The sequence below is a fragment of the Brachycentrus maculatus genome, unplaced genomic scaffold (genome assembly GCF_059751285.1).
Source record: "Brachycentrus maculatus isolate JH-2025_06_01 unplaced genomic scaffold, ASM5975128v1 h1tg000216l, whole genome shotgun sequence".
In the NCBI taxonomy this organism is placed as follows: Eukaryota; Metazoa; Arthropoda; class Insecta; order Trichoptera; family Brachycentridae; genus Brachycentrus; species Brachycentrus maculatus.
Genome location: NW_028280967.1, coordinates 1,825,995 through 1,851,723, shown reverse-complemented (window position 1 = coordinate 1,851,723; position 25,729 = coordinate 1,825,995). Strand labels below are relative to the sequence as shown.

The following is a 25,729-nucleotide window of genomic DNA, read 5'->3' as shown; positions in this document are numbered from 1 at the left end:
CAACAATTCTTTATATTTGTAGTCTATCAAAATCAGAGCTGAAATCAGTTTTTCCTCGTAAATTAGCATGCATCGAAACCAAGTTCTGGGACAATTTTCCCTTTTGTTCTGATCAAAGCTGTACTAAGCGAGGTAGTCCCGAATATATGTATTTTTTAATCTCGCTACCTTCCTTATGAAACTCGCTACTATCTTTACACTAAACAATATTTCAAAGCTTAAAATCAAAGATAAAATCAACAAATAAATAGCAACAGAAAACGACCTAACATCAATTTAGTGAAGCTATTATACTTTCACTAAGCACTTAGACCCTAAAATGGTGGACGTTCTACCAGATTAATAAAATAATACTTATTCTCCACTATTTACTAAATCCATTAACCACCATACCTTAGGGTTATTTTCAGGCATTTTTTTATAAACAAGCTAAAAAACCACGTTTGGTGTCACAAAATATTATCAGGTATGAAACCTGACAAAAATTAGTCAGTGTATCCGGTACGCATTAAATATTTTTGGAACAGATATCTTTTCTTGTGGGCGTAGGTCATATGGGTTAGCGCGGAATGGTGAAGAAAAACCGCGCGGATCACGTACGTTCGTATGTGTAGGGCGGTCAAATGAAAAAATCATTACTGTTATTCGATTGCGGACCATTTTTTAAAATATTTTTAAAATCTCTTTGAAATCTAACAATCTTAAGAATCTAATCTGAACAAATATTTACAAAATGTCATCTAATCTCTTAATTACATATCAAACGTATTATGATGTAGTAGTTATGAAAACTAAGGAAAAAGCATGGAACATCTTGAGGGAAAGCTAAACTACCCCCAACAGCATCATTCAAATCTGATTTGACCATCTACCAACGCCATAAAAAAAGCTAAGAGAGGAATTGGCAGAAAGAATGGGAAATGGGGAGGCAGATATACCTTTAAAATATTTAAACAACTGCCTTCAAATTGTCAAAATTTAAAAAAAAATCCTAAATTCACCGAATTGACTGTCTTCTATACAACATTTTGAGTGTGTCCAAATACTTGTTAACAAAATCTGGATTATCTCCAATTACAGGAGTTATTTTCATATTGTTTTTTGACATCTCATCAAAGATGAAGAAGAATATGGAAGTCTGGGCATTTACGGGGCTGACGACCGTCGTAGGCTGGTTTAAGTGATCACTTTACACACGTGCAACATTCATCAATTCTACCCATTATTGGTTCATAAATATAGCACTTCCAAGAATTTAAGTAGTGTGGTTGTCAATAATGGGTAGAATTGGTGAATGTTACACGTGTGTAAAGTGATCACTTAAACCAGCCTATGACGGTCGTCAGCCCCGTAAATGTCCAGACTTCCATATTCTTCTTCATCTTTGATGAGATGTCAAAAAATAATAGTCTTCTATACAAATTCAACTTCACTAACTGCTAAATTTGATTTCCTGTTATTGGAAATAATTTTTCCTCATCTTTTTTTTACATGTTTACGAACCGTGTACATTAAAATTAGACATACACGCATCAGCTTAACAGCTGCTAATGTATAAATAATAATAATAATAATATATTCTCAAAGGTGGATTCATTATATGTATTTATAAGGTTTTCAACCTGCCAAATACTATTGCATACCATCTAATTATAGCCAACCAATGGTTATTAGTTGACTGATAATCAATTAGCTAACTGCGGGCAAACAAGTGTTTATGAACCAGCAGTTTCACCGACAAGGACACATTTAGATCATCAAAATGATCTATACCAAGCAAACAAAAGTTTAGAAATAAACTTTCATTTGATTTTAAAATTTCCAATTTGTCGTAATTACCTACAAAAAAAAAGGAAAATACTAATCTAACTTAAGCTAAATTTTCTAATGCAATATAAACTATTAATACTTGATTATAAAATATTGTATACTTTGTAATCTGATGTAATACATTTACGAGTAAATAACAAAAAAGGTGGAAGATTCTTCAACACAATTCAATTTTAATACATTCCATTTTAAATTTAACCTTTGCTTGGTAATAATTTTACCACCATTTATTTGAATTTTTGTGACACGTATTTTGATGCAGAAAACATCATTATCAAACACCGTATGTAAATACTAGCCTAAGTTTGAGACTTGTCCTCTTAGGATGTTGATGTATGATGAGGGGGTATGAGCTGTTCCTTATTTTTTATAAGTGGGAACATGGTAGATGATTTCGTGTATCTGGGTAGTATGTTTTCTAGGGATGGAAAGGTTGATAAAGACATAGAAAGGAGAGTGAATGCTGGGAACAAAGTGAATGGTGCACTGAAATCAGTTATAGCAAATAAAAACCTATCAGCGGAAGCTAAACTGGCAGTGCACAACGGAGTCCTGGTTCCAACTCTAATGTATGGAAGTGAAACATGGAGTTGGCAAAAGAAGGATGAAAGTAGACTGAATGCAGTCGAAATGCGATCTCTCAGAAGAATGTGCGACAAAACGATGTATGATAGATGTGCGAATAGTGAAATAAGGAAGGAATGCAAAGCTGAGATAAGCATTATCGATAAAATTAAGAAAGGTGTGTTGAGATGGTTTGGACATGTGGAACGAATGAGTGACGAAAGAACGGTAAAACAAATTTATGAGGCGAATGTTAGTGGGGAAAGAAGCAGAGGAAGACCGAGAAAAACATGGCACGATCAGGTATACCAAATACTTGAAAGTGGTCAGGTTAGGAGTCGTAACAATCGGCGGGTATGTATGAGGAGATGCATGAACGTGGAAGAGGCGAAGAATGTTTGCAAGGACAGAGTGGTGTGGCGCTCTATTCTCTCTGCCTACCCCTGCGGGGAAGCGGCGTGATGGTTAGTTAGTATTTTTTTGGGAACATGGACTATAGAGAGGAGGTTTTAGTCACTGTCATATTGTCAATTATGGATATATTATATATTTTTAAGAATTTCTTTGAAAATTTCAAATTGTGTCACAATAAAGATAGTAATAACCAAGTAGCAATTTAATTAAAAATGGATAGATATCACTACAAAATGATTGCAGAATCAATTAATGAAATATTTACAGGCTATCATTTCGATACGCATTAGTTTGAAGTTTTTATTTGATGTTTTGCAATTCAAAATAAATTAAAATCAATTCAAAATAAATGTGTTTGATAATGTCCTAAGAAGACGAAACGCGTCACGTATTAAGATATACATAAATAAATGTAGAATTCAATCCAACAAAAACCTTGTTTTATTTTGGATATATTACCCAACAATTCAATATGGAATTCTACCAACTATCTGCAGTTACAACAAAGAAGATATGATAATGCCTATTTTGGTTTCTATTTTTATTTATTAATTACTTAGTTCATAAATTAAAATAGAATTTTACTATGTAGTTCAATAAGTAGGAATGGAAGATTAACTCAGACAATACAGCAAAAATCTGAATTCAAACAAAATGGCAAGAATGCATTTCTGGATTCTTAGTTTCAACTTCACGATTTTTAATAAAAATCATTATAATATTTTTTTGTCCGCCTCCATAGTGCAGTGGTCTGGCTACTGTGCAGGAGGTCTTGGGTTCGATTCCCAAAGGACTCAAAATAAACTTTATAAATTTTCCACTCTAATATTATCAAATATCATCCTAGACTGATACATGAATCTCAAGAGTGACAACATTTCTCTTACCCCTTTAAGTGATACTTGGAAAATAGTTTCCCACCACACCACCTTATATATGCAGCCACATGTGTCTCTGCAAAACAATTACCCTAGAAAATTAAAATTAAATACGATACTTATGCTGCCATCTCTGGTATGCCAGCAAAATCTATTTACTGATATACTGTCAAAAAAAATTGAGATAAATTGAACTTTATATTTTTTTATTCAAAAATAGTTACTTCTGTCACTTAAAGGGTTAATGTCATTACGAATAAAATAACACTGCATTGATGTGATGCAGCGCCCTATGCAACATTGGGGGTCGGATGAGGGTTAGATGAAGTTAATATAACTTCTTCCCATCCTTATTTTAACTGAGCGGTTTATAACTCACATTTCTGGTTTGCGTCATTTAAAAACATATTAAACCTTGTCATTTGTATCAGAATAAGATATATATTTATATATATTTTAAATGAGTAAATAAGTTTTTGTAAAAAATCAGAAAATCAATCGATACTATACTTATCATGTCAATAAATAAGGGATTTAATTAACAAATTTTTTCAATGTGCATAAAATATGACATCAATTGCACATCTCAATAGTAAGAAAACATACCAAAACTTGTATTCTATGATACTATTACTGCGGAGTTTGCAGTTCCTGTTTATGGATTTCGTACTGGGAGTGGAGAATTGACAGAAGTAGGAACTCTTACACATGGATTGAATTTGCCAAATTATGGAATATGTTGCTTACTTGGTAAAATGCTGTATTTCAATAAGCGAACATTCAAAAACGCTGCTTTCAAATTTTCCAGAACTGGAAAGAAACGATGAATGATTGTGCACCAAGCGTCAGGTATTACGGAAGACCATGACGCAGGGCAACCATAATATTGTACCCATTAACCACGTTTGCAATACAACTTTTCCTCTTTACATACATGTATATATTTATACCTATAAATCTTAATAAGCATTATCATTTTCCATTTATAGGTACTTATTTATGGGCATGCAGTATGGAATTCGCTTGCAGTTCTAGAACAGAACAAAAATCAATTTAACTGAGAAACATAATAATGTAAAAAGAGTTGGCTTTAGATTTTGATTCAGTACACTAAAAATACATAAAACATTGTAATAGTTTTAAGGTACTTTAAAAAATATATATTTTAACTTTTGTTGATAAATATGTATAAGAAAAATAAATACAATGACTTTTCCCTTCAGAAATAATGTCCTCGTATGAATACTAATGATATATCCTTATATGGCAGGTAGAAATTATGATGTATGTAATATAAATGTTCCTATTTTTGACCCTTCTAAATCTGCAGTAATCTTAGAAATTTTTCGTATAATAATGGAGTGTAATTATTTAATTAAAAAAAAAATATCTTAGAATTTTTCGTATAATGGAGTGTAATTATTTTTCTTAAAAATATGTTATTTTTTAAAAATTAATTAATCTCAACTGTGCAAAAATAAATAACGATAGCTTCTTTGGTTCCACAAACAAAATGAAGCCGTAAAAACCCACTAAAAAATTATCTAAAAGAGATTTTTTTCAAATAACCTCAATCGACTATTGCCTAATTACTAACATAGGAACGTATGTAAATTTGGTGTATTTATAATACCGAAAATTTTATAATAGATAAAATTTTAAAATAAAGTCCCAAAATGTTTTTAAAATAGGTTAGGAATATTTGAACCATTTGCCCCGTTTTCAAAACTAGTCAAATACTGACCAATGTATTTTTGGTTTAAAACGTTTTTTTATAACACTGGTAACACCGTGAGTAATGTCAAAAAATTCAAGAACATTCCAATCACAATTTTCTTATAAATTTTATATGATTTAGTAATTTTATAAAAAAAAACTCAACTAAGAAATTAAATTTAAATAAAATAATTATTTAAGTAAAGTTAGAATGAAAGGTGCCCATATAGATATTCCAGCCGAACAGTATTTCATTCTAGTAATAAATGCACATTTTCCCCGCAGTAGACTGTAAATGAAAACGTTGCATGAGCCATTAGTACATATGAATAAGAAGGAATGTAAATCTTTTTAAGAACTAATTTTACAATACAGACAAAAATAAAGCTATGTTTTTAGTTTAAACAAAATATATCTACCACAACACGAAATATTAATACAACAAAACTTATGCTAAAAAATTAGAATTTGGCGCTTACAGTTTCTGCAAGGAAAGGCTCAATACATTGAATAACAAACAACAACAGTCATAAATATGGTTGTTCAATGTCCAATACTGCAAAAATCATTGAACCTACTTACAGGTGTCCACACAAAAGAGGAAATTTAAGCTCATAACAGTAGCAAGTACAGAAAACTTTCCAGACTGAAAATATAAAGTTTTTTTAAATAATTTTTTGTTGTTGCAATTTCTTGATAGCTTTTCAGTCCAAATTATTAAGCAACACTGTTTAAAAGATGATATCGCTCACTCCTTTCAAGAACATCATAAATCAAAATCTGTCAATTTTCAGTTGTGCATGTTTTCTGAATGCCCAGAAAATGTACTATATCCCACCAAAAGAGGCATATTTTTAACTTAATATTCACCCGCTATAGGGCAGAAGTGTCGTTTTTGCATTTTGAAGAAAAGGTATTGTTTAATTATTTTTTTAAGTATACTAAATATTTTTCAAATGGGAAAAAAAACCTTTAGGTTTTACCTAAAAAGATTTGTTGCACAGTAAAAAGTTCAGTAAGTGGCTTGATATTTATTTATAATACATTGTATTATATTTTTAAACTTTAAAAACGTTCTCCAGAAAAATCAAGTTTTTTTATTTATGACGTACTTGAAAGGAGTGAGCGCTATGCAATAAAGTGATACTTTCAGTCTGGAAAGATTTCTGTACCAGCTACCGTATATATTAATTGAAATATGAAAATAAAACACTTTGAGAACATCTATAGTTCTCGAAACTATTAGTGTTTACATTAATAAACTCAAAAGTGGTCTTGTACAAGTGTTTTAATTTTATATTCAAATCATCATGATATTCCACAAAGTTAATGCCAAATTAATAAATAACTTCTTCATCTTCAAACCTATATCCGCACCCGATGGTGCATAAGGCACTGCATCATATAAATGTAGCGTTATCTTGATCGTTAACAAATAAGACATTTACTTTTATATAAATTTTATAATCAATGACCAAAAATCTAAGTATGTATTTGTCATTGAGTACACCGACTAAGACAACGTGGGGTATCTGACATTGTTCAGGTATTTTAATGTTTTTATGGATAATCAAAAAGGTTTAAACAGCAAAGAAGAAACCAGAAGGATTTGGATACTTTTCATTCTTTCCCAAAAACATAAAGAAATAGCCCTTGAGGTAGTATTTTACGAAAATGGCAAATGACGCTATATACCATAAATTATCCAAAATGATTAATATTATTATTATTTTCCTATGTAATATTTTTAGTAAAATATGCACAAAGCAGTATTGGACACTGAACAATAGATATTTATGTATAATGGGTGAAAATAATGCTAAAAAATACCTAACCTAATTTTTTTTTAAATACTGCAAACTGCAAACACATAAAAAACCAATACTAAAAACAGAGATCTAACCTCCTAATAAATAAATAAACTTCATGCAAATTAAATAATCAAATATATAAAAATAAATAAACAATACAAATTAAATATTATATCAAAAATAGATTAATATCCAATAGAAAAAAACAGGTCGAAAACTAGCATTTTAAAATATACAGAAATCTATAAAATAAAACTTAATATGAAAGAAATAATTTTCATATTAAATATAGGTATGTCAAGTAAAGTTAGGTTAGATTAACATTATATTGCCACCATTATGCCAAAAGTTGCTACTCTACGTACGACGGCTACTCAAATATACATAAATTAGTAGATCGGGGACCACTACCAGTCTGTCTAATGTAAAGGTTATACAAATGGGTATTCTATTCCATACAAAAATCGTGGACATTCACATTTTTCACACATACTAACGCATTATTGATTTGGCATTGTTTTGTCTTGTTTTACATACTATTTTTTTATTTAATTCATCAAACACAAAATTACAGTTTTAAATTTGCAATAATCTATCCTTAATCAAGTATTTAGTTTTTTTTTAATCCTTTTCAATTTTTTAGGTACGTATGGGAATTGTAGTTGTGAATTAATAACAAATAAATTATTAATATAATTATTACTAATTTGATGTAGTATTTACTCAGGGACCTACTTAAGTAAACAAAAAAAAACAATTTGACAGCCATAAATATAACATTTCTCTAATGGCAACATTCGCAACTGTCAAGATATATCCCTACTCTTGAATAATTTATGATTATAGAAAAAGAAAACAATAAATATGTAAAAACTAGTTTATGTCTATGGTTTAATAGAAAATAGGCTAGGTTCTCTCAAAACATATATAAACTCTCTGGTATCATACAAAAACATGCTGGTCATCAATATTAAGGGGCTTACTGATCAAATTCCAATGATACTGAGAATTAGTAACTGAGTTTTGCTGAATGGTGACAGTATAAAAGAAATCCAATTCCATATTTTGTCCGATAGATTTTTGTATATTTTAAAAGCCTTGGATAATACAAATTTAATAATACTATGGTGTTCATGTAAGATTTGTAAGGCACTCGTAATGGAAGGGTATGCATGCAACAACATAGCCTGACTTCATGGCATTCTGTATACAACAGTCCCTCCGAAACACACAAGTCTTTAAAATCTGAAACAAAGAAAATGGTTACATTAATGGAATTCCATATGCATCTATTTGTTTATTCAAAATATTAACACATTGTTTGCAGGAAACGCTTAAAAGTGTCTTTTGCATACTGTTAGTAGAAAGCAGGAGACGCTTGTAAGCGTTCTTTTTGTTTACTTGTGGTAGAGCACGAGAGACGCCTAAAAACATTGTACAGATGGGAATCGGGTTTGTGGTTACTTGTGATCAGTATACTGAGCGTCGGGCGGCAGACTTGCATAGTATAATTAGGGTCAGGGTTAGTGAAAATACCGCCTGACAACAATGTCTTTTTACAATTTTCTCATATTCAAAATAAAAGAAGAAATATTTTTAAAAATGGAAGAGGTTTGTATCCAGCAGTGGATGACAGAAAAATGCAATATAGAGGGTCGACGAGGTGTGGGCAGAAGACAGATCTCCTGGCTCCGGTATATACGAGATTGGACTGGGATCAAGACCGTCGAGGGGCTGTTTAGAGCTGCCCAATACACAGAACAATTACTGTCAAGTGATCGTCGAAGTCAGGGACACTATCACATGAGAGCAATTGTCCATGTATGTGTGTATGTACCTACTGTAAAATATGTTTTATTATTTTGCCGTAAGTGCATTTTGATGTTTCAGTTCGTCACCGTAGAGGGGGGCTGCTTGAACTTTGATGTGTTACTTGAGCCCAGTACAAAAAAAAGTTAGATCTGTATTTGGTCTACAATAATGAATGTATCGACATGATTCATTGTTTCCCTGACAGGTGTGACACTTATTGTCACGATACTTCGATCGATACCACGATCTAAATATTTTTTTTGTACTGGGCTCAAGTAACACATCAAAGTTTGAACTTTGATGTGTTACTTGAGCCCAGTACAAAAAAAAGTTAGATCTGTATTTGGTCTACAATAATGAATGTATCGACATGATTCATTGTTTCCCTGACAGGTGACACTTATTGTCACAATACTTCGATCGATACCACGATCTAAATATTTTTTTTGTACTGGGCTCAAGTAACACATCAAAGTTCAAGTAGCCCCGTTCTACGATACATGTACATATTTGAAAAGTTTTCGATGTGCAAATAAAAACACACAACACATTTTCAATATAGTTTTTATCATATTCCGTGTTATCCGACCTTGCCATGGCCGTTTTAGGTCGGATAACCGAGACTCTACTGTAGTGATTTTAAAACAAAAGTTATATTTAATTCTAAAATTGAAAATCACAAAGTTAGTGCTTCAAATATAAATTACATTTCATTTCATTCATTCACTCAAACCCTTATCTGCACCCCAATGTTGCATAGGGCACTGCATCATATAAACGCAGTGTTATCTTGATAGATAACACATGAAGGAAAGGTGATCAGCCCTCCGCAGCTTCAGGTACCAGTCCAGTGAAAAAATCACTTATATTTATTTAAACCCCCCTCTGGGAATCGAACCCGGGACCTCCAGTACGGTAGCCGAGCGTGCTGACCATTACGCTACGGAGGCGGACAATTATTAATAGTATTTTTTATTTATTTATTTATTTATTTATTTTCTTTATTTTAAATTCTTTTGCATTAGATAACATAAATTAAAATACAAAAAATATCAATAAAATATGAATACAAGAAAAGATCCCACAAACGCATGGCCTGTGTGTGGGTATACAATATAATTTAGTCACAGTATAAGGGTATAGGTATTATAAGTAGAACTAGAATAATAGTGCCCATATATTATAATATCAGAAAACAATTTTTGATTTTTTCTTAAATAAAGTTAATAACTTGAAAACATAAAGAGGATGAAAAAGTAAAAAGTTAGTAAGCATATACTACAAGAAAAATATTAAAATATTAGACAAATAAATTATATAAATAAATCAAATTCGCCGATACCAACCTCACCCTAGCGCTCCGGCCGTCAGTGTAGCCAGCGCGGCCAGCACGACGGTGACGACGCCGCTGGCGCTGGCCGCCACGGTCCTGGCGCCCCCGTTAGGCCCCTGCTCGCCCAGCGGCTCCAGCAGCCGCTCGCGCTCGCCAGACTCCTCCTGGAACTGGTCCACGGCGGTCAGCGAGTCGCCGTACATGTGCAGCAGGTCCATCACGACGCTGTTGGACCAGCCGAAGCCCAGCTGCAGCTCGTACTCCCCGCCGCCGCCGTACCCGCCCGAGATGGTCGCATCATACTGCGGAGCAAAATTAAATTACAAACAATCGTCCAAAAGGCTCAATTTTGTTGGTGGACCAACAAAATTGATTAGTAATCTGGAGATTACTAATCATATCGTAGTCATACAGGAGAAAGTGACCGAGTGCATTGTTTTACAAAAACGTGATCATTGACTATTTGATATCTTTTTTTTCTTTAAACCCTTATCCGCATCCCAATGGTGCATAGGGCACTGTATCATATAAATGTAGTGTTTTCTTGATCGTTAACACATGAAGGAAAGGTGATCAGCCCTCCGCTTCAGGTACCAGTCCAGGGTAATATTGAATAAATATTAGAGTGAAAAAATCACTTTATTTCACCCCCCCCCTGGGAATCGAACCTGGGACCTTGAGAACAGTAGCCGAGCGTGCTGACCATTACACTATTTTTAAGTACTAGATGTTTTCATGAGTGAAATGGCTGTTCTAAATAATGTAGAGTGATTTTGGTGTGATTTGATTTGATTTTGCTAGATGATTTTATGAGTGATTTGACTGTACTAAATAATGTCACGAGTGGTTTGACTGTACTAGATGATTAGTCTGCCTCTGTTGTGTAATGGTAAGCGTGTTTAGCTACCGTACTGGAGGTCCCGGGTTCGATTCCCAGGGGGGGTTGATAATAAATATTAGTGACTTTACACTTTAATATTTATTTCATATTACCCTGGACTGGTCCCTGAAACACAGGAGTGATCACATTACCTTCATGTAAGTAACGATCAAGATAACACTGCATCAATACAATGCAGTGCCCTGTGCACCATTGGGTACGGATAAGGGTTAGAAGAAGAAGATGATGATTTCATGAATGATTTGACTGTTCTAAATAATGTCGTGAGTGATTTGACTGTACTAGATGATTTCATGAATGATTTGACTGTTCTAAATAATGCCGTGAGTAATTTGACTGTACTAGATCATTTCCCGAGTGATTTGACTGTTCTGGATAATGCCATTCTGCACCGGATGATCAGACAATACCTTCTCAAACATGGCGGAAGCCTCCTTCCAGGCTATGTAGTTGGAGCGGACCCATCTCCCCGCCCACTCCTCGGCGAGTCTTGTCGCCGACGGCTGCTTGACTTGACGCAGGCCTGAAATGACAATGTGCTGCAGGGGCGGCCAGGCGTTCGGGTAGTCCCACTGCTCTCCGGAGTGCTCCAGGGTTGTGGGAAGACCACCGGCGTAGTTGTCTATCTGAACATCGACAAGAATAAAATTGATACAGCTGTTATTCTCCACATGCATATCCTATCAGTCTGACATCTTGCCTTATCTGCACCCAATGGTACTTACTTACTTATAACCCTTATCCGCACCCAATGGTGCATAGGGCACCGCATCGAACCTTGATCATTACTTGCATTACTTGCACAAAGTCACTCTTGCGCTTCAGGAACCAGTCCAGGGTAATATTAAATAAATATTACAGTGTAAAATCACTATTATTTATTTTAACCCCCCCTGGGAATCGAACCCGGGACCTCCAGCATGGTAGCTAAACACGCTGACCATTACACCACGGAGGCGGAAAAAATGCATGCATCCAATGGTACAGTAAGGATAGAAACGGCAAAAGGCAGCTTCTTAAAATCAAGTAACATCTTATTTTGTAATCATTTGTCGCTGAGGATTCGGCTTCAAGCCCTTGAGTATTATATATGGTTCGCGTTACTGTATGGATGCAACACTTGGTTGGTGTTTATGCACACTCCATGTAGAACAACATCGAGGTCTTTAAAAATTCAATGTCACCGCAGAAAGCTCTGAATATCATAGACTATCAATAGATCAGATTAGCCGAGAAGTAGTGTTTGTGTGTGTTCCTTTTGTGTTTTTTCTAGCTCTAATGTCAATGAAGTACTATATGACATTGTTTCTTTTAATTTATATATACATTATTTTCATTTCAATCTAATTCAATATTACAGTTCTTGAGTAGCTATACAGGTACAGTACCGTAGAACGGGGCTACTTGAACTTTGATGTGATACTTGAGCCCAATAAATATTTAGATCTGTATTTGGTCTACAATCATGAACGTATCGACATGATTCATTATTTCCCTGACAGGTGACACTTATTATCATGATACATTCATTATTGTAGACCAAATACAGATTTAAATCTCTGCTTATGCTTTATTAACGTTTCATTTTTAAAACAAGGTTTTATATAAAAATTTTAAAACAAGGTTTTATTTAATAATTTTATGTAATAAACAATGTGTTCTTCAGTCTTTGCGTTTTTTAAATGTTCTTCTTCAAAATATTGTTCGGATTTCCTGGGATTTCAAATTTCTGGAGTTCCATATATATATTCCATACATATCTACTGTTATAAAATTGACATACCTTGGTATTATCTAGATATTTCATGACCCGGTTGACGTAGTACTCTTCCTTGCTGTGGTCGTAACTCCCGGTCCACAGCGGAGCCACATTCGTAGGATAGAAGTAATCGCGCCTCTTGCCATTGTAGATATCATAGTCGAGCCATGCACCTATTTCTTCATGCCACAATATCTGAATGAAAAAAAAAAACATAATTTTAACGAAGATCTCTTAAAAGGAATAAAACAGAATTAAAAATGAAGATTATTTTTTGACATCTCATCAAAGATGAAGAAGAATATGGAAGTCTGGGCATTTACGGAGCTGACGACCGTCATAGGCTGGTTTAAGTCAAACACACTACTCAAATCCTTGGAAGTTCTATATATATGAACCAATTTAGAAACCTTGTTCTTGAATCACTAGAACTTCACTAGAGACATCTAATGGTGAGATATAAAGAAGCTTTTTACTAAGCAGAAACTCTTATACATATTAGTATGTGAGGTCCGAATCCTGGATTATAATCACACACATGAGAAACGCCAGAAAATACCATTTTCATTTTTATTATTAAGCTTATAATTTGACCAGATAATTTATTTACAACATTTTGAGTGTGTCCAAATACTTGTTCACGAAATCTCGATTATCTCCAATTACAGGAGTTATTTTCATATTATTTTTTGACATCTCATCAAAGAATGATGAGATGTCAAAAAATAATATGAAAATAACTCCTGTGATTGGAGATAATCCAGATTTTGTGAACAAGTATTTGGACACACTCAAAATGTTGTAAAAATGAAGATATCATGGGTATACTGAAAAAAAACATTAACTCATAAATCCCTGGTTAAATAATTTTAGTTATTAAAAGTATCCTAGTCATTTAAAGCTTTTAGCCTGAATAAAATACCCGCTATTGAACTTAAAGTAAATTTACTTGTAAAACTACATAAATATGACATTTAAAACTACTTAATGTATTTCGCCAGTTTATAGAACGTTGAAAACTTTATAATACTGCATCATTAGTCAAAATTGCATATTTTCAAGCTAACGTTTTTATACCAGTATACCGACGATATTATAAATGAACGTAGGGCTGAGTTAGGGATAAATGAAAAGATTATGAAGAGTTCTTTGCGGTGGTTTGGATATGTGGAGCGAGTGAATGATGGGATAATGAAAAGAGAGTTTACTTGGCAAATGTGACAATGGAACGAGGATAGCCTAAAAAGACCTTGTTCCCCAGGCTCAAAAGACCTTTGGAAGGAAGAAGACTTTAGACGATTCCCAAGATTAAGGCAAATATGGCAAAAGAGCTTAAAGACATCACAAAAGAAGCATTCTAGAACTGTTTCCAATACGTCAAGAACGTCATACATCAAAAAAACACAATGTATTAAAAATAAATATCAAGCCACTTATTGAACTTTTTACTGTGCAACAGATCTTTTTAGGTAAAACCTGAATGTTTTTTCTCCATTTGAAAAATATTAAGTATATTTAAAAAAATAATTGAACAATACCTTTTCTTCAAAATGCAAAAACAACATTTTCTGCCCTGTAGCGGGTAAATATTAAGTTAAAAATATCCCTCTTTTGCTGGGATATAGTACATTTTCCGGGGATTTCGAAAACATGCACAAATGAAAATTGACAATTTTTGATTTATGATGTTCTTGAAAGGAGTGAGCGACATGTAACTTCTAACTAAAGTACATTTTGTTTTATGACGTCAGCCTACTTATTGACTGAACAGCCCACGTATGTCAATAATTTTTAAACATTATGGTATTGTACCTTATCTATGGAGACCATCCACTCGTTGGCTATGATCCTGTAGCGATCTCCTTCAGAAGGGTTTCCCAGGAGATCATGAAACTCGGCCAACAGCTGAGCGTTCCAGCAGATAATAGCGTTTAGGTCCACAGGGATTATGGAACGGGTCATCAGGTTTGTAAGATTGCCTAGTTGAATGCAAGAAATATGTTATTATCTGTAAAAGTGCAGAGAATTAATAAATCGACTCTGGTATTTTTTTAAAATTATTTTTTTATATTTATGTAATATAGTTACATTTTTTAAGTACAGCATAATACAATTTCTAAACATTTATACATATGGCAAACTTATAGTTTTAGATTCGCTGTGCCTCTCTAAAAAAGAGACTGAGCTCTTGTGCTTGGAGAAGGACTTACACTTAAGGTTTAATGTTTTATATAATTAATGGTATAATAGTCTTTTTTATATTTTTTTTCAAGATTTATATGTAATGGGCATTAATTTTTTTCGTAAGAATTTTTATATCTTCTATTTTTTAAATTTCTTTAGGGAATTTATTGAAATATTTATTTAATTCCCAAATATTTGAAGTTTTGTTGAAATTGTTTAGTATTACATTTTGGAGTTGAAAAATCATTTAAGAATCTCTGGTATAATTTGTCAAAAGCGCAGCCGTCGATATGGTAATGATTAACGCCAGTATATTTTGGCAGAGGACCTGGGAGGTTGTGTTACAGCGATGGCATTTCCAAAGTTCCGATACACCAATAATATTCACAAATTAACAAATTTCATAAATTTTTAGTGAAAACTAGAAATACATTTTTTGTAAAAACCTATTGTTTTCACCCTTACAATGTCGTATTCGTCCAATAGCAATGTTGAAAGAGATTGGTCATCAAACATTGTACGAAAATGTTTGTTATACTCAAAAAAGTAATAGTGACAATGAAATTAGAATGTTTACCAATCGGAGAATGCGTATCGATAGTGAAAACTCCAAAGACAAACCAATTTCACACAACCTTGACAAATTCATGAATGAAAATTTTGTAATTTTTTTTTCTCAAATTGTATTTATTTTTAAATATATTTAAGTACGGTATTTTTATTACAAAATGATGTTTTATTTGAGCTGTTTAATATGTTCTCCACCAATACCAGAAAGAAATACTAAAATCGGTGTATATTTGAGAAAAATATTGTTGATTTTGTATACACCTAATAAAAATGATCTCTTATTTATTGTTTCGGCATTAACTTTGGGTAAGACATGTTACAATGATTAAAGAAAACACTGGTTTTTTACCACTTGAGTTTTATTATAGACTACATGTTTCAGAAGTTAAACTTCCATCATTCAGGTCTGTATAATAACTAAAATATAAAATATAAAATTGTTCTATAAATATGGAGAGGGGAAAGTAAGGGGAAGGGGTTAGTCAAGGGGCGGAGTTTGAAAACAAAGGAAAAATGGAAAACAAAGGTGAAGAATTTTGAAACAATATATTATTTAATAAATTATTATTAGAATTTAGGTTTTTTTGGATTTCTAAATTTTCATGATAATTCACAATTTGGCCTTTATATGGAACAAGGTGTAATAATTTTAATAATTCCTTGTTCCATTCCATAAACAAGTGTTTTCTTTAATCATTGAAAAATGATCTCTACATATTGCAAAAGTCTCCAGCAATTTTAGCATACATATAAGAAATAATCTCAGCACTAAAACGGTTAGACCTGATCAATTTAATGGCTTTCGTTTCAATAATTGTGTCATTCGTTTGTCAATTTATTCAGCCGTATCAGCATTATTGACCACTAAAAGGTCGCTTTTTAAAAGACCATACTTTTTTCAACAAAATATCAAAAAAGAGTATTTTTTGTAGCTTTATTATTATGGCTTTTTAAAAAAACCATACTTTCTTAATCAGAAAATAGTATTTTTGTACCTTTATTAGTATGGCTTTTTAAAAAACCATACTTTCTTAATAAAAAAATAGTATTTTTTGTACCTTTATTAGTATGGCTTTTTAAAAACCATACTTTCTTAATCAAAAAAGAGTATTTTTTGTACTTTTATTAGCATGGCTTTTTAAAAAACCAAACATTCTTATTAGTCGTAAACATCATTCTTAGTATTTTTTTATACCTTTGTTATGTCGATTAAAAAAAAAAAAATACTTTCTGTATAAAAAAAGAGTATTTTTTATACCTTTATTAGTGCCATTCAAGATAAACCATCTTGTTGAGAAATCCCAACCGGATTCTGCAGCAGCCTTCAACTCGGCATAATACTCTTCCTTCTTTTCTGGTGTGTCAAAAAATCTGTTGAAGGACAAAAACGATAAAAATTCAAGTAATGTTGAAATAATTATTTATTTTAACTCTTTATCTGTTTGTTCCTGTTTTGGTCGTGACCAAAATCACAAAATCATATAACAAAGAAAATACAAGTGTTTTGCCAAAAACATTAATTTGCAGCGTGATAACTACAACTTTTTCTTTATTTCGACCCTTATACATACTCAATGAAAATGATGAAAATAATACCTTGCACTTTCTATATCTTCCCTGTAGCTCTCTGGTCTGGGGCCCTTGGAACCATCTGCATAGTGCGCCAGTCGGTAACTGAGTAATAAAAATTCATACTATTGTAAATAAATGTGTTATTATTTGTAAATGATTAATAATTGCGTTATAATTTGTAAATAATTGCATTATACTTTATTGTCGAGAAAAACATGGCACGATCAGGTATTTATTTATTTATTAAATGGCTGAAGCCTTTAAGATAATACATATATCCAGTATCTAATATAAAAATACACTAATGAATACACTAATAGAGAAACAAAAAGTCTTATAATAAATAGTTTTATTACATAAAATCATAATAAAATAACAAATAGTAAGCACTGGTAAATACACATCTCCTTCAAACACTATCAGCCAAATACTTGAAAGTGGTCAGGTTAGGAGTCGTTATAATCGGCGCGTATGTATGAGGAGATGCATGAACGTGGAGAGGTGAAGAACGTTTGCAAAGACAGAGTGGTGTGGCGTTCTATTTTCTCTGCCTACCCCTGCGGAGAAGCGGCGTGATAGTTAGTTAGTTAGTTCATTTGTAAATTTTTGTAAATAATCCCCAAGGTAGACGATTCCCGGGCAGACCACCAAAGAGATGGATTGACAGCTGGGAATCGACATCGCAGGAAGGCTAATCCCTCTTAAAAACAGGCCATAGGGCCTACACCAAGCAGAAGAGAAGAAGAAGAAATCATTTTAAAGAATAAACAAATGTCCACCACACGATCACCGTTCGAACACCTATCATACATGGGTTCGCCGAACTGAGAGATCGCATTCTGACTCCATTCAGTTTACTTTGATCCTTCTCTTGCCAACTTCAAGCTTCTTTTCTAAACATTAGGGTTGTACCCAGAACTCCATTGTGTACAACCAGTATTTTATTTCAACTTTATAAAATTAATCTTTTAACCGCGTTAACTTTGTTCCTAAGAGACGCCCATGCGCGGCGGCGGTATTTTGCCGTTTTTTAAATGATTACTTTTATCATGTATTTAGATAAGAAACTATTTATTTTCCTAAACAAAAACGTTCAATGGGATTCATTGTGCCTTTTTGGTACTCTATAATACACTTGTGTCACATTGTTCTTGAAATATATCGTAATATAAACAAATAAGATCGTAACATAAATAAATCAAAGCGCGCATCGTGTGTCACTCTTACCCACTGGCGATGCGTACCGTCGAGAGTGAGACAGATATAGGGAGTGATTATGGCGCGGACTAATTACCGACCTCAAGAAAAATCAGGGATCTGTTCTTTTATTTCTCCTTGTGATGTTACAAATTATTAGTCAGATATTTCAACAGATGTCATAAGGCCAAGGATCGACGTATTATTTCATCCAAAGTTCCACACCATGAAAAAATCCCTCCAAGTTGAACTGAGGTTCGAAACTTGGAGCAAAGTAAAAACACATACGCTTATGTCAGCCGCGTATGGGGCATGTTTTGTGAAAACACATACGGTTATGCGAGCCGCGTGGATCCGGTTAATTACCACTGGAATATCTATCATACATCAATTCGCCCCATATTTGTCTGAGACATGGAATTTTGACTGCATTCAGTCTATTTTTATGTTTCTTTGCCGACTGTATGCTTATATTATTTATTGATTCAGCAATAACTTTGGGGAATGACATGTTAATATATTTTTTTAAATTAAACACTTGTATAATACCATTTAATGAGTATTATTTCATTACACACGACTAGTTTCGAAAACTACAGTTGTTTTGATTGACAGCTTAATATTAAAACTAATAACAAAAAAAGTAATTATGCAGGTATATATGTAGTAATAGTAGTAGTATATAGTCAGGTTGAAAGGGTAACAAAACAGGGAGGGGGGGTTAAGGAACGACTTATTGTAAAAGGGAACATAGATAATAATGGTGACGTATTTAAAAAAAGCATATTTTTCAAAACTAGTAGTGTGCAATGAAATAAAACTCAAAAAGTGGTACTATACAAGTGTGTAATATTTTTTTAAATTGACTATGCCTTACTTCCACACATGAAAGTTGGAACCAGGACTCCATGAAACTCTTAACTTTTTAACCGCGTTAACTTTGTTCCTAAGAGACGCCCGTACGCGGCGGTATTTTGCCGTTTTTGAAATGATTACTTTTATCATGTATTTAGTTAAGAAACTATTTATTTTCCTAAACAAAAACGTTCAATGGGATTTATTGTGCCTTTTTTGGTACTCTATAATACACTTGTGTCACATTATTCTTGAAATATATCGTAATATAAACAAATAAGATCGTAACATAAATAAATCAAAGCATGCATCGTGTGTCACTCTTACCCACTGGCGATGCGTAGCGTCGAGAGTGAGACAGATATAGGGCATGATTATGGCGCGGACTAATTACCGACCGCAAGAAAAATCAGGGATCTGTTCTTTTATTTATCCTTGTGATGTTACAAATTATTAGTCAGATATTTCAACAGATGTCATAAGGCCAAGGATTGACGTAATATTTTATCCAAAGTTCCACACCATGAAAAAATCCCTCCAAGTTGAACTGAGGTTCGAAACTTGGAGCAAAGTAAAAACACATACGGTTATGTCAGCCGCGTATGGGGCATGTTTTATGAAAACACATACGGTTATGCGAGCCGCGTGGATCCGGTTAAAGAAACAATAAAAACTGTTATCCTACCTTACTCCGTCTCTCTGGACATTGATGGTGTGGTTGGTCATCCAGAACCGGAACTCCTTCTCCATGGTGGGCATGTTCTTCCTCAGGAAGTCGAGGTCGTTGGTATCGTCTATGTAGGTCTTCACCATCGGCACCAACATGGGAGGCTGGGATCTGCAAACAGAGCCATCTTCCTTAACCGGATGACAAATGATTTCTCATTTTTTAATATCAAATTAAGAACAGGAATTTCATTACTTGATTTATTGTAACTGCAGACAGTTGGTAGAATTCCATATTGAATTGTTGAGTAATATGTCCAAAATTAAACCAGGTTTATTTGGTTGAATTCTACATTTATTTATGTATATTTTAATACGTGACGCATTTCGTCTTCTTAGGACATTATCTCATAGAGTGTTTGATAATGTCCTAAGAAGACGAAACGCGTCACGTATTAAAATATACATAAACAAATGTAGAATTCAACCAAATAAACCTGGTTTAATTTTGGATATATTACCCGACAATTCATTACTTGATTCAGCAGTCTATGTTAATATTTGTAGTAAAATCAATTCATTTTTAATTAAGTTTTACTTGGAAAATACCGCTGTTTTTTTTTAAACCATTATGGCATTTGATGTGTTTCCATACATTCTACATAGTTTTTTCAAACACCATAATTACTATTACTATTACTATCACGCCATTTTCCCGCAGGAAAAGGATGGAACGCCACACTCTTCTGTCCTGACATGAAAATGATGTGTAATGCATTGAAACACGTGTGACAATAGATTTTAACAAATAATGTAATTAAAAACTTGCATACATTCAAATAAATAGGGGCTAATTAAAAGCCTTTCAAACCCAGACTTCCATATTCTTCTTCATCTATTTTTGAAATTTGAAAATGTAAAAAATAACTCCGGAGTGGAGATTTGTGAACAAGGATTTGCACACCCAAAATGTTGTGGATATAAAGTATGTTTATTGCAAAAAGCTGTTTTATTTTAATATTCTGATATGTTCTCTACCAATACCAGAAAGAAATACTAAAATTGGTCAATATTTGAGAAAAATATTGTTCATTTTATACACACCTAATGAAAAGGATAATTTTTGTGAAAAAGTCTTCAGCAATTTTAGCACACATCGCTCACTCCTTTCGACAACGTCATGAATCAAAAAACTTGATTTTTCAGGAGATCGTTTTTAAAGTTTAAAATATAATAAAATGTATTAATAATAAATATCAAGCCACTTATTGAACTTTTTACAGTGCAACAGATCTTTTAAGGTAAAACCTGGAGGTTTTTTCTCCATTTGAAAATTTTTAGTACATTTAAAAAAATAATAAATACTTTTTCTTCAAAATGCAAAAACAACACTTTCTGCCCTGTAGCGGGTAGATATTACGTTAAAAATATGCCGCTTTTGCTGGGATATAGTAAATTTTCTGAGCATTCCGAAAACATGCACAACTGAAAATTGACAATTTTTGATATATGACGTTGTTGAAAGGAGTGAGCGACATATAATAAAAAATCTCAGCACTAAAATGGTCAAAATACAAAACGCTTAAGACTGATTTCTGACCTCATGGCGTAGTAGACTCGGCCTCCGTTGGGAATATGCCCATTCCTGTCCACAATGGACAGGAAATTGGACAGCATTCCCTTCACCGTTTGCCTCATCTCGGATAGGAGGAGTCCTTTAATGATCCAGAAGGAGTCCCAGTAATAGAATTCACGGAACCGGCCGCCTGAAAGAGACAAAAGATATCGTAATTATTACCTAGAAAAAAATCCTTCAACCAACCACATTAATTCCTCTCCTTTCCTTCTCCTTCCTGCTAAATCTATTATATTACATCATACCCTTTTTTTTAAATCTCTGAATGTTTTTTAATAGTTTTATAACAAAAATGTTGAATTGTTTAATTGGCTTTTTTTTAACGTAACTATTTTTCTTAATGTAATGTAATGTTAGTGTAACTATTGTTGATTATATCTTTTATATGTAAGCTGCACAATACCCGAACAAATAAAATGAACAAATAAATTACAAATAATTAAAACACTGTTGAAAAACCTGACCCTTAATTGTATGCTCATCACAAGTAACAGAAAAATAAAAAAAATACTTGCCTGGTACTATTACTGGATGCTCCACATATATGATGGAGTAGAGGTGGGGATTCTGAGCTACATCGGACCTCATCTTTCTGCCGAGTTGAAGCCATAACCGGTGCAGCTCCGCAGCCCACACTTGCAACTGAGGGTCTTTGATGTTGTCCAAGAAGGCTGAAACAAAAAAAAAATATGGTTAGAGAAACATAACCTTCGATGCTTCAATTTTTCATAGCTCCAAAACTGTTTAATTCATTCCACAAAGACTATGTGTAAAATGTGCCACAAAGTATCTGTAAAAAACATTCAAGAAAAAGTTAGTTAGGTAGTTACTTAGCATATGTATAGCTTTAGAAATGTGAATAACATTTCCAATAAGTCAATGAATGATTATGGAAAAAATGCTAATATTCTGCCCCGTCTAATTGGCCATTAACTTTCATACATTATTTTAGGTAAACAACACAGCCGGAGTTTCAGCACAGCATAAGTACGGCACCGCTAACTTTGTACAAAAAAATTAATAGTTTGTTGATATTCCAACGATCACAGTTGAAAATAAAACTTGACTTTGTAATGGTCCACAAATACATGACAATATTTTAACACATTGTTTGCGGGAAAGGTTTAAAAGCGTCTTTTACTGTTTTACCGATACTCGTAGGATGAAAGTATATAAGATGAGTATATAAGCTGTTTGATTAATACGTTTAACCTTAGTGCATGTTTAACCTCGGCTCGTAACGCACGTCTGTGGTGAAAACTTTAGTGCATGTTGGTCTTCGGGTCGACCAAAAATCGCATGTGTTTTTTTTTTCCAACATTTTGTGTAGTTTTAAGTGTGTAAATGGTGCTATGGTGGTGAAGGGTGGTATTGTTTCCATGCTGTAATAGTGTTTGTCCTGACGAAGAGACGGGTACGTCTCAAAACTGGTAGACATAAAATTTCGGTGAGTGGTTATATACTAATATTATTAACATTTTTGTAAAAAAATAAATAAGTAAAAATGACTAACCACAAATTTAATGCTTTAAATATTAATAATATTAAGAATATCACTCTCTTATTAGTTTAGTACTCTCTTAAGGTAGAGAAAGTCCAAAAGACGTTTATGAGGTATCTCTACATGAGCGAGTACGGCTATTATCCTTGGCTCTACCCGACCCAGTTTCTCCAGGATATGCTTGGCTACAATAGTTAAGAGACTAGGAGGAATGTGTTTTTGATTACGCATTTTCATCGATTGTTGCGCGGTATGATCGATAATCCTGAAATTATCTGGAGCATTGGTCTGCATGTTCCCGATAGTTACCTAAGACAGCGTCAGCCTAGATTGTTTCACATTCCTATATACAGGACCAACCTGTCGATGGTTATGCCTGTAGGAAGATCTACCGCTTTGTTGAACAATATCACATTGAATATTGATCTGTTCCACGTGTCTGAAGGAGTTTTCCGAAGCGGGATTCTTCTACATCTTTGAGTCTTCTGCTTACTTTTTAATGTATACGCCTTAAATATATTTTTTGTAATGTATATATTAATTTTGAAGGAATTCAAATTGAAATCACTACACTACGGAGGCCGAATAAGTGTATCAACCTGTATAACACATTTTTATACGAGACACAGTGTCTGCGAACTTGCGAACATTTTCAAAGTAAGAAAAACAAACTCTGAAATCAAATATTTTCGCAGTTGCTGTTGAAATTTTCGCCAGATGTTGGATCCACGAATGTACGTCATTCTCTTGGCACGTAGATTGACTTCAATGTCAATAAACACAATTGTCTAAAATTGACGAAATATGACTTCAGAATATCAATGAATGATTCATTTCTGTTAATAAACTGTTACCACCCATTTATTAAAGAAAATATTTTGTGAACAAAAGTGAATGCGCCACTAAGCTCAGGCGCTGTCTACAAGAAAAATATTATTTATTGTATTTTGAATATAAATATAAGTGATTTTTTTCATTGTCATATTTATTCAATATTACCCTGGACTGGTACCTGAAGCGGAGGGCTGATCACCTTTCCTTCATGTGTAAACAATCAAGATAACACTGCGTTTATATGACGCAGTGCCCTATGCACCATTGGGGTGCGGATAAGGGTTTTTTTTATTATTATTTTGAATATTGAAAGCATTAACTTAGTGGATCATTGAGATATTTTATTTTGAGAAATCAAAAGACTTTTTTGATCCACTCACATTTCTATTAGAAACCAACTAGTTTCGGCAACAACCTGTTGCCCTCTTCAGGGTTTATTTTATGAAATACCCGCCGGGTGTCTACTTGTGGCCCGCGGAGCATTTCACACATTTTTTTTAAGAGTACATAAAACCACAAAAAGAACATTCCATTGTGCTTAGTTCGTATCATATCCCATATATGGAAGTATCTCACTATCGTGACAATCACAACATTTTGCGATCGACTTTTAAATACACATTGATAAGAATACAAGGTGCCATACCCGACTGCCATAGCGACTAGTCAAAATGCTATGTAGAAGCTAGTTATACAGTGGCCAAGATACTACCAAAAAAAAAGCTAAAAAATATTCAGATGGTGAAATGGTTAAGGAATGTTTGGAGAGTGTCGCTAAAATTTTGTGTCCAGAAAAGAAAACGGATTTCTCAAAAATAAGCCTGTCTTATCAAACTATTACTAGGCGTGAAGATAATTTTAAAAATCGAGCAACGACATCAATCGTTATCAACTTTGATACACTTAGTTCTGACAAACAAAATCAGACGTCTCACTAAAATTTACTTTATTCTTTTAATTTTTTGTATTGCCTTACTCTTCTAATCTAATTCATATCGCTCACTTCTTTCAAGAACGTCATATATATCAAAAATTGTCAATTTATAGTTGTGCATGTTTTCGGAATGCCCAGAAAATGTACTATATCCCAGTAAAAGAGGCATATTTTTATCTTAATATTTACCCGCTTTAGGGCAAAAAATGTTGTTTTTGCATTTTGAAGAAAAGGTATTGTTTGATTATTTTTTTTAAATATACTAAATATTTTTAAAATGGAGAAAAAACCTTCAGGTTTTACCTAAAAAGATCTGTCGCACAGTAAAAAGTTTAATAAGTGCCTTGATATTTATTTTTTATATTTTGTGTTATATTTTTAAACTTTAAAAACTTCTCCTGAAAAATCAAGTTTTCTTATTTATGACGTTTTAGAAAGGAGTGAGCGATATGTTTGATTTGCATTTTTTTTTTAAATCAAAATATTTAATTTCTTTGAATAATAAAATAAATTTTGTTTGACGGCCCGGTAAGAAATCTGATTTCTAAAATCTGGCCCGGCTACTCAAAATTTTGGCCACCCATGCTCTAAAGTGTATTTAATTTCCTACAATTTCCCAATATTTATTTATTTATTCATTCTTTAAATTTTCTGTAAATTTACTGTACAATATAATGTGACAATTTACAGCAGTCTAGTTTTTGTTATAGAGAGATCAAAAGTGGTTTTTCTTTCTAAACAATATGTATATATTTTTTGTCC

At 33.0% G+C, this 25,729-nt stretch overlaps 1 protein-coding gene across 4 annotated transcripts in view; it reads right to left on the bottom strand.

Annotated features, from left to right (window-relative positions):
- The window catches only part of Treh (Trehalase), a 127,209-nt gene that overhangs the window by 9,859 nt on the left and 91,621 nt on the right, over positions 1–25,729 (bottom strand). For 3 of the 4 annotated variants that reach the window (XM_088264157.1, XM_088264156.1, XM_088264159.1), the window contains 9 exons: positions 22,214–22,369; positions 21,663–21,828; positions 20,082–20,234; positions 17,369–17,446; positions 17,031–17,143; positions 14,831–14,997; positions 13,043–13,213; positions 11,670–11,885; positions 10,377–10,660 (listed from right to left, as the gene is read on the bottom strand). In XM_088264157.1, the coding sequence (XP_088120283.1) occupies positions 10,377–10,660; positions 11,670–11,885; positions 13,043–13,213; positions 14,831–14,997; positions 17,031–17,143; positions 17,369–17,446; positions 20,082–20,234; positions 21,663–21,828; positions 22,214–22,369 (1,504 nt within the window). Of the gene's footprint in view, positions 1–8,076; positions 8,459–10,371; positions 10,661–11,669; positions 11,886–13,042; positions 13,214–14,830; positions 14,998–17,030; positions 17,144–17,368; positions 17,447–20,081; positions 20,235–21,662; positions 21,829–22,213; positions 22,370–25,729 lie in introns of those variants that run through there. The other variant, XM_088264158.1, reaches the window with a different exon arrangement.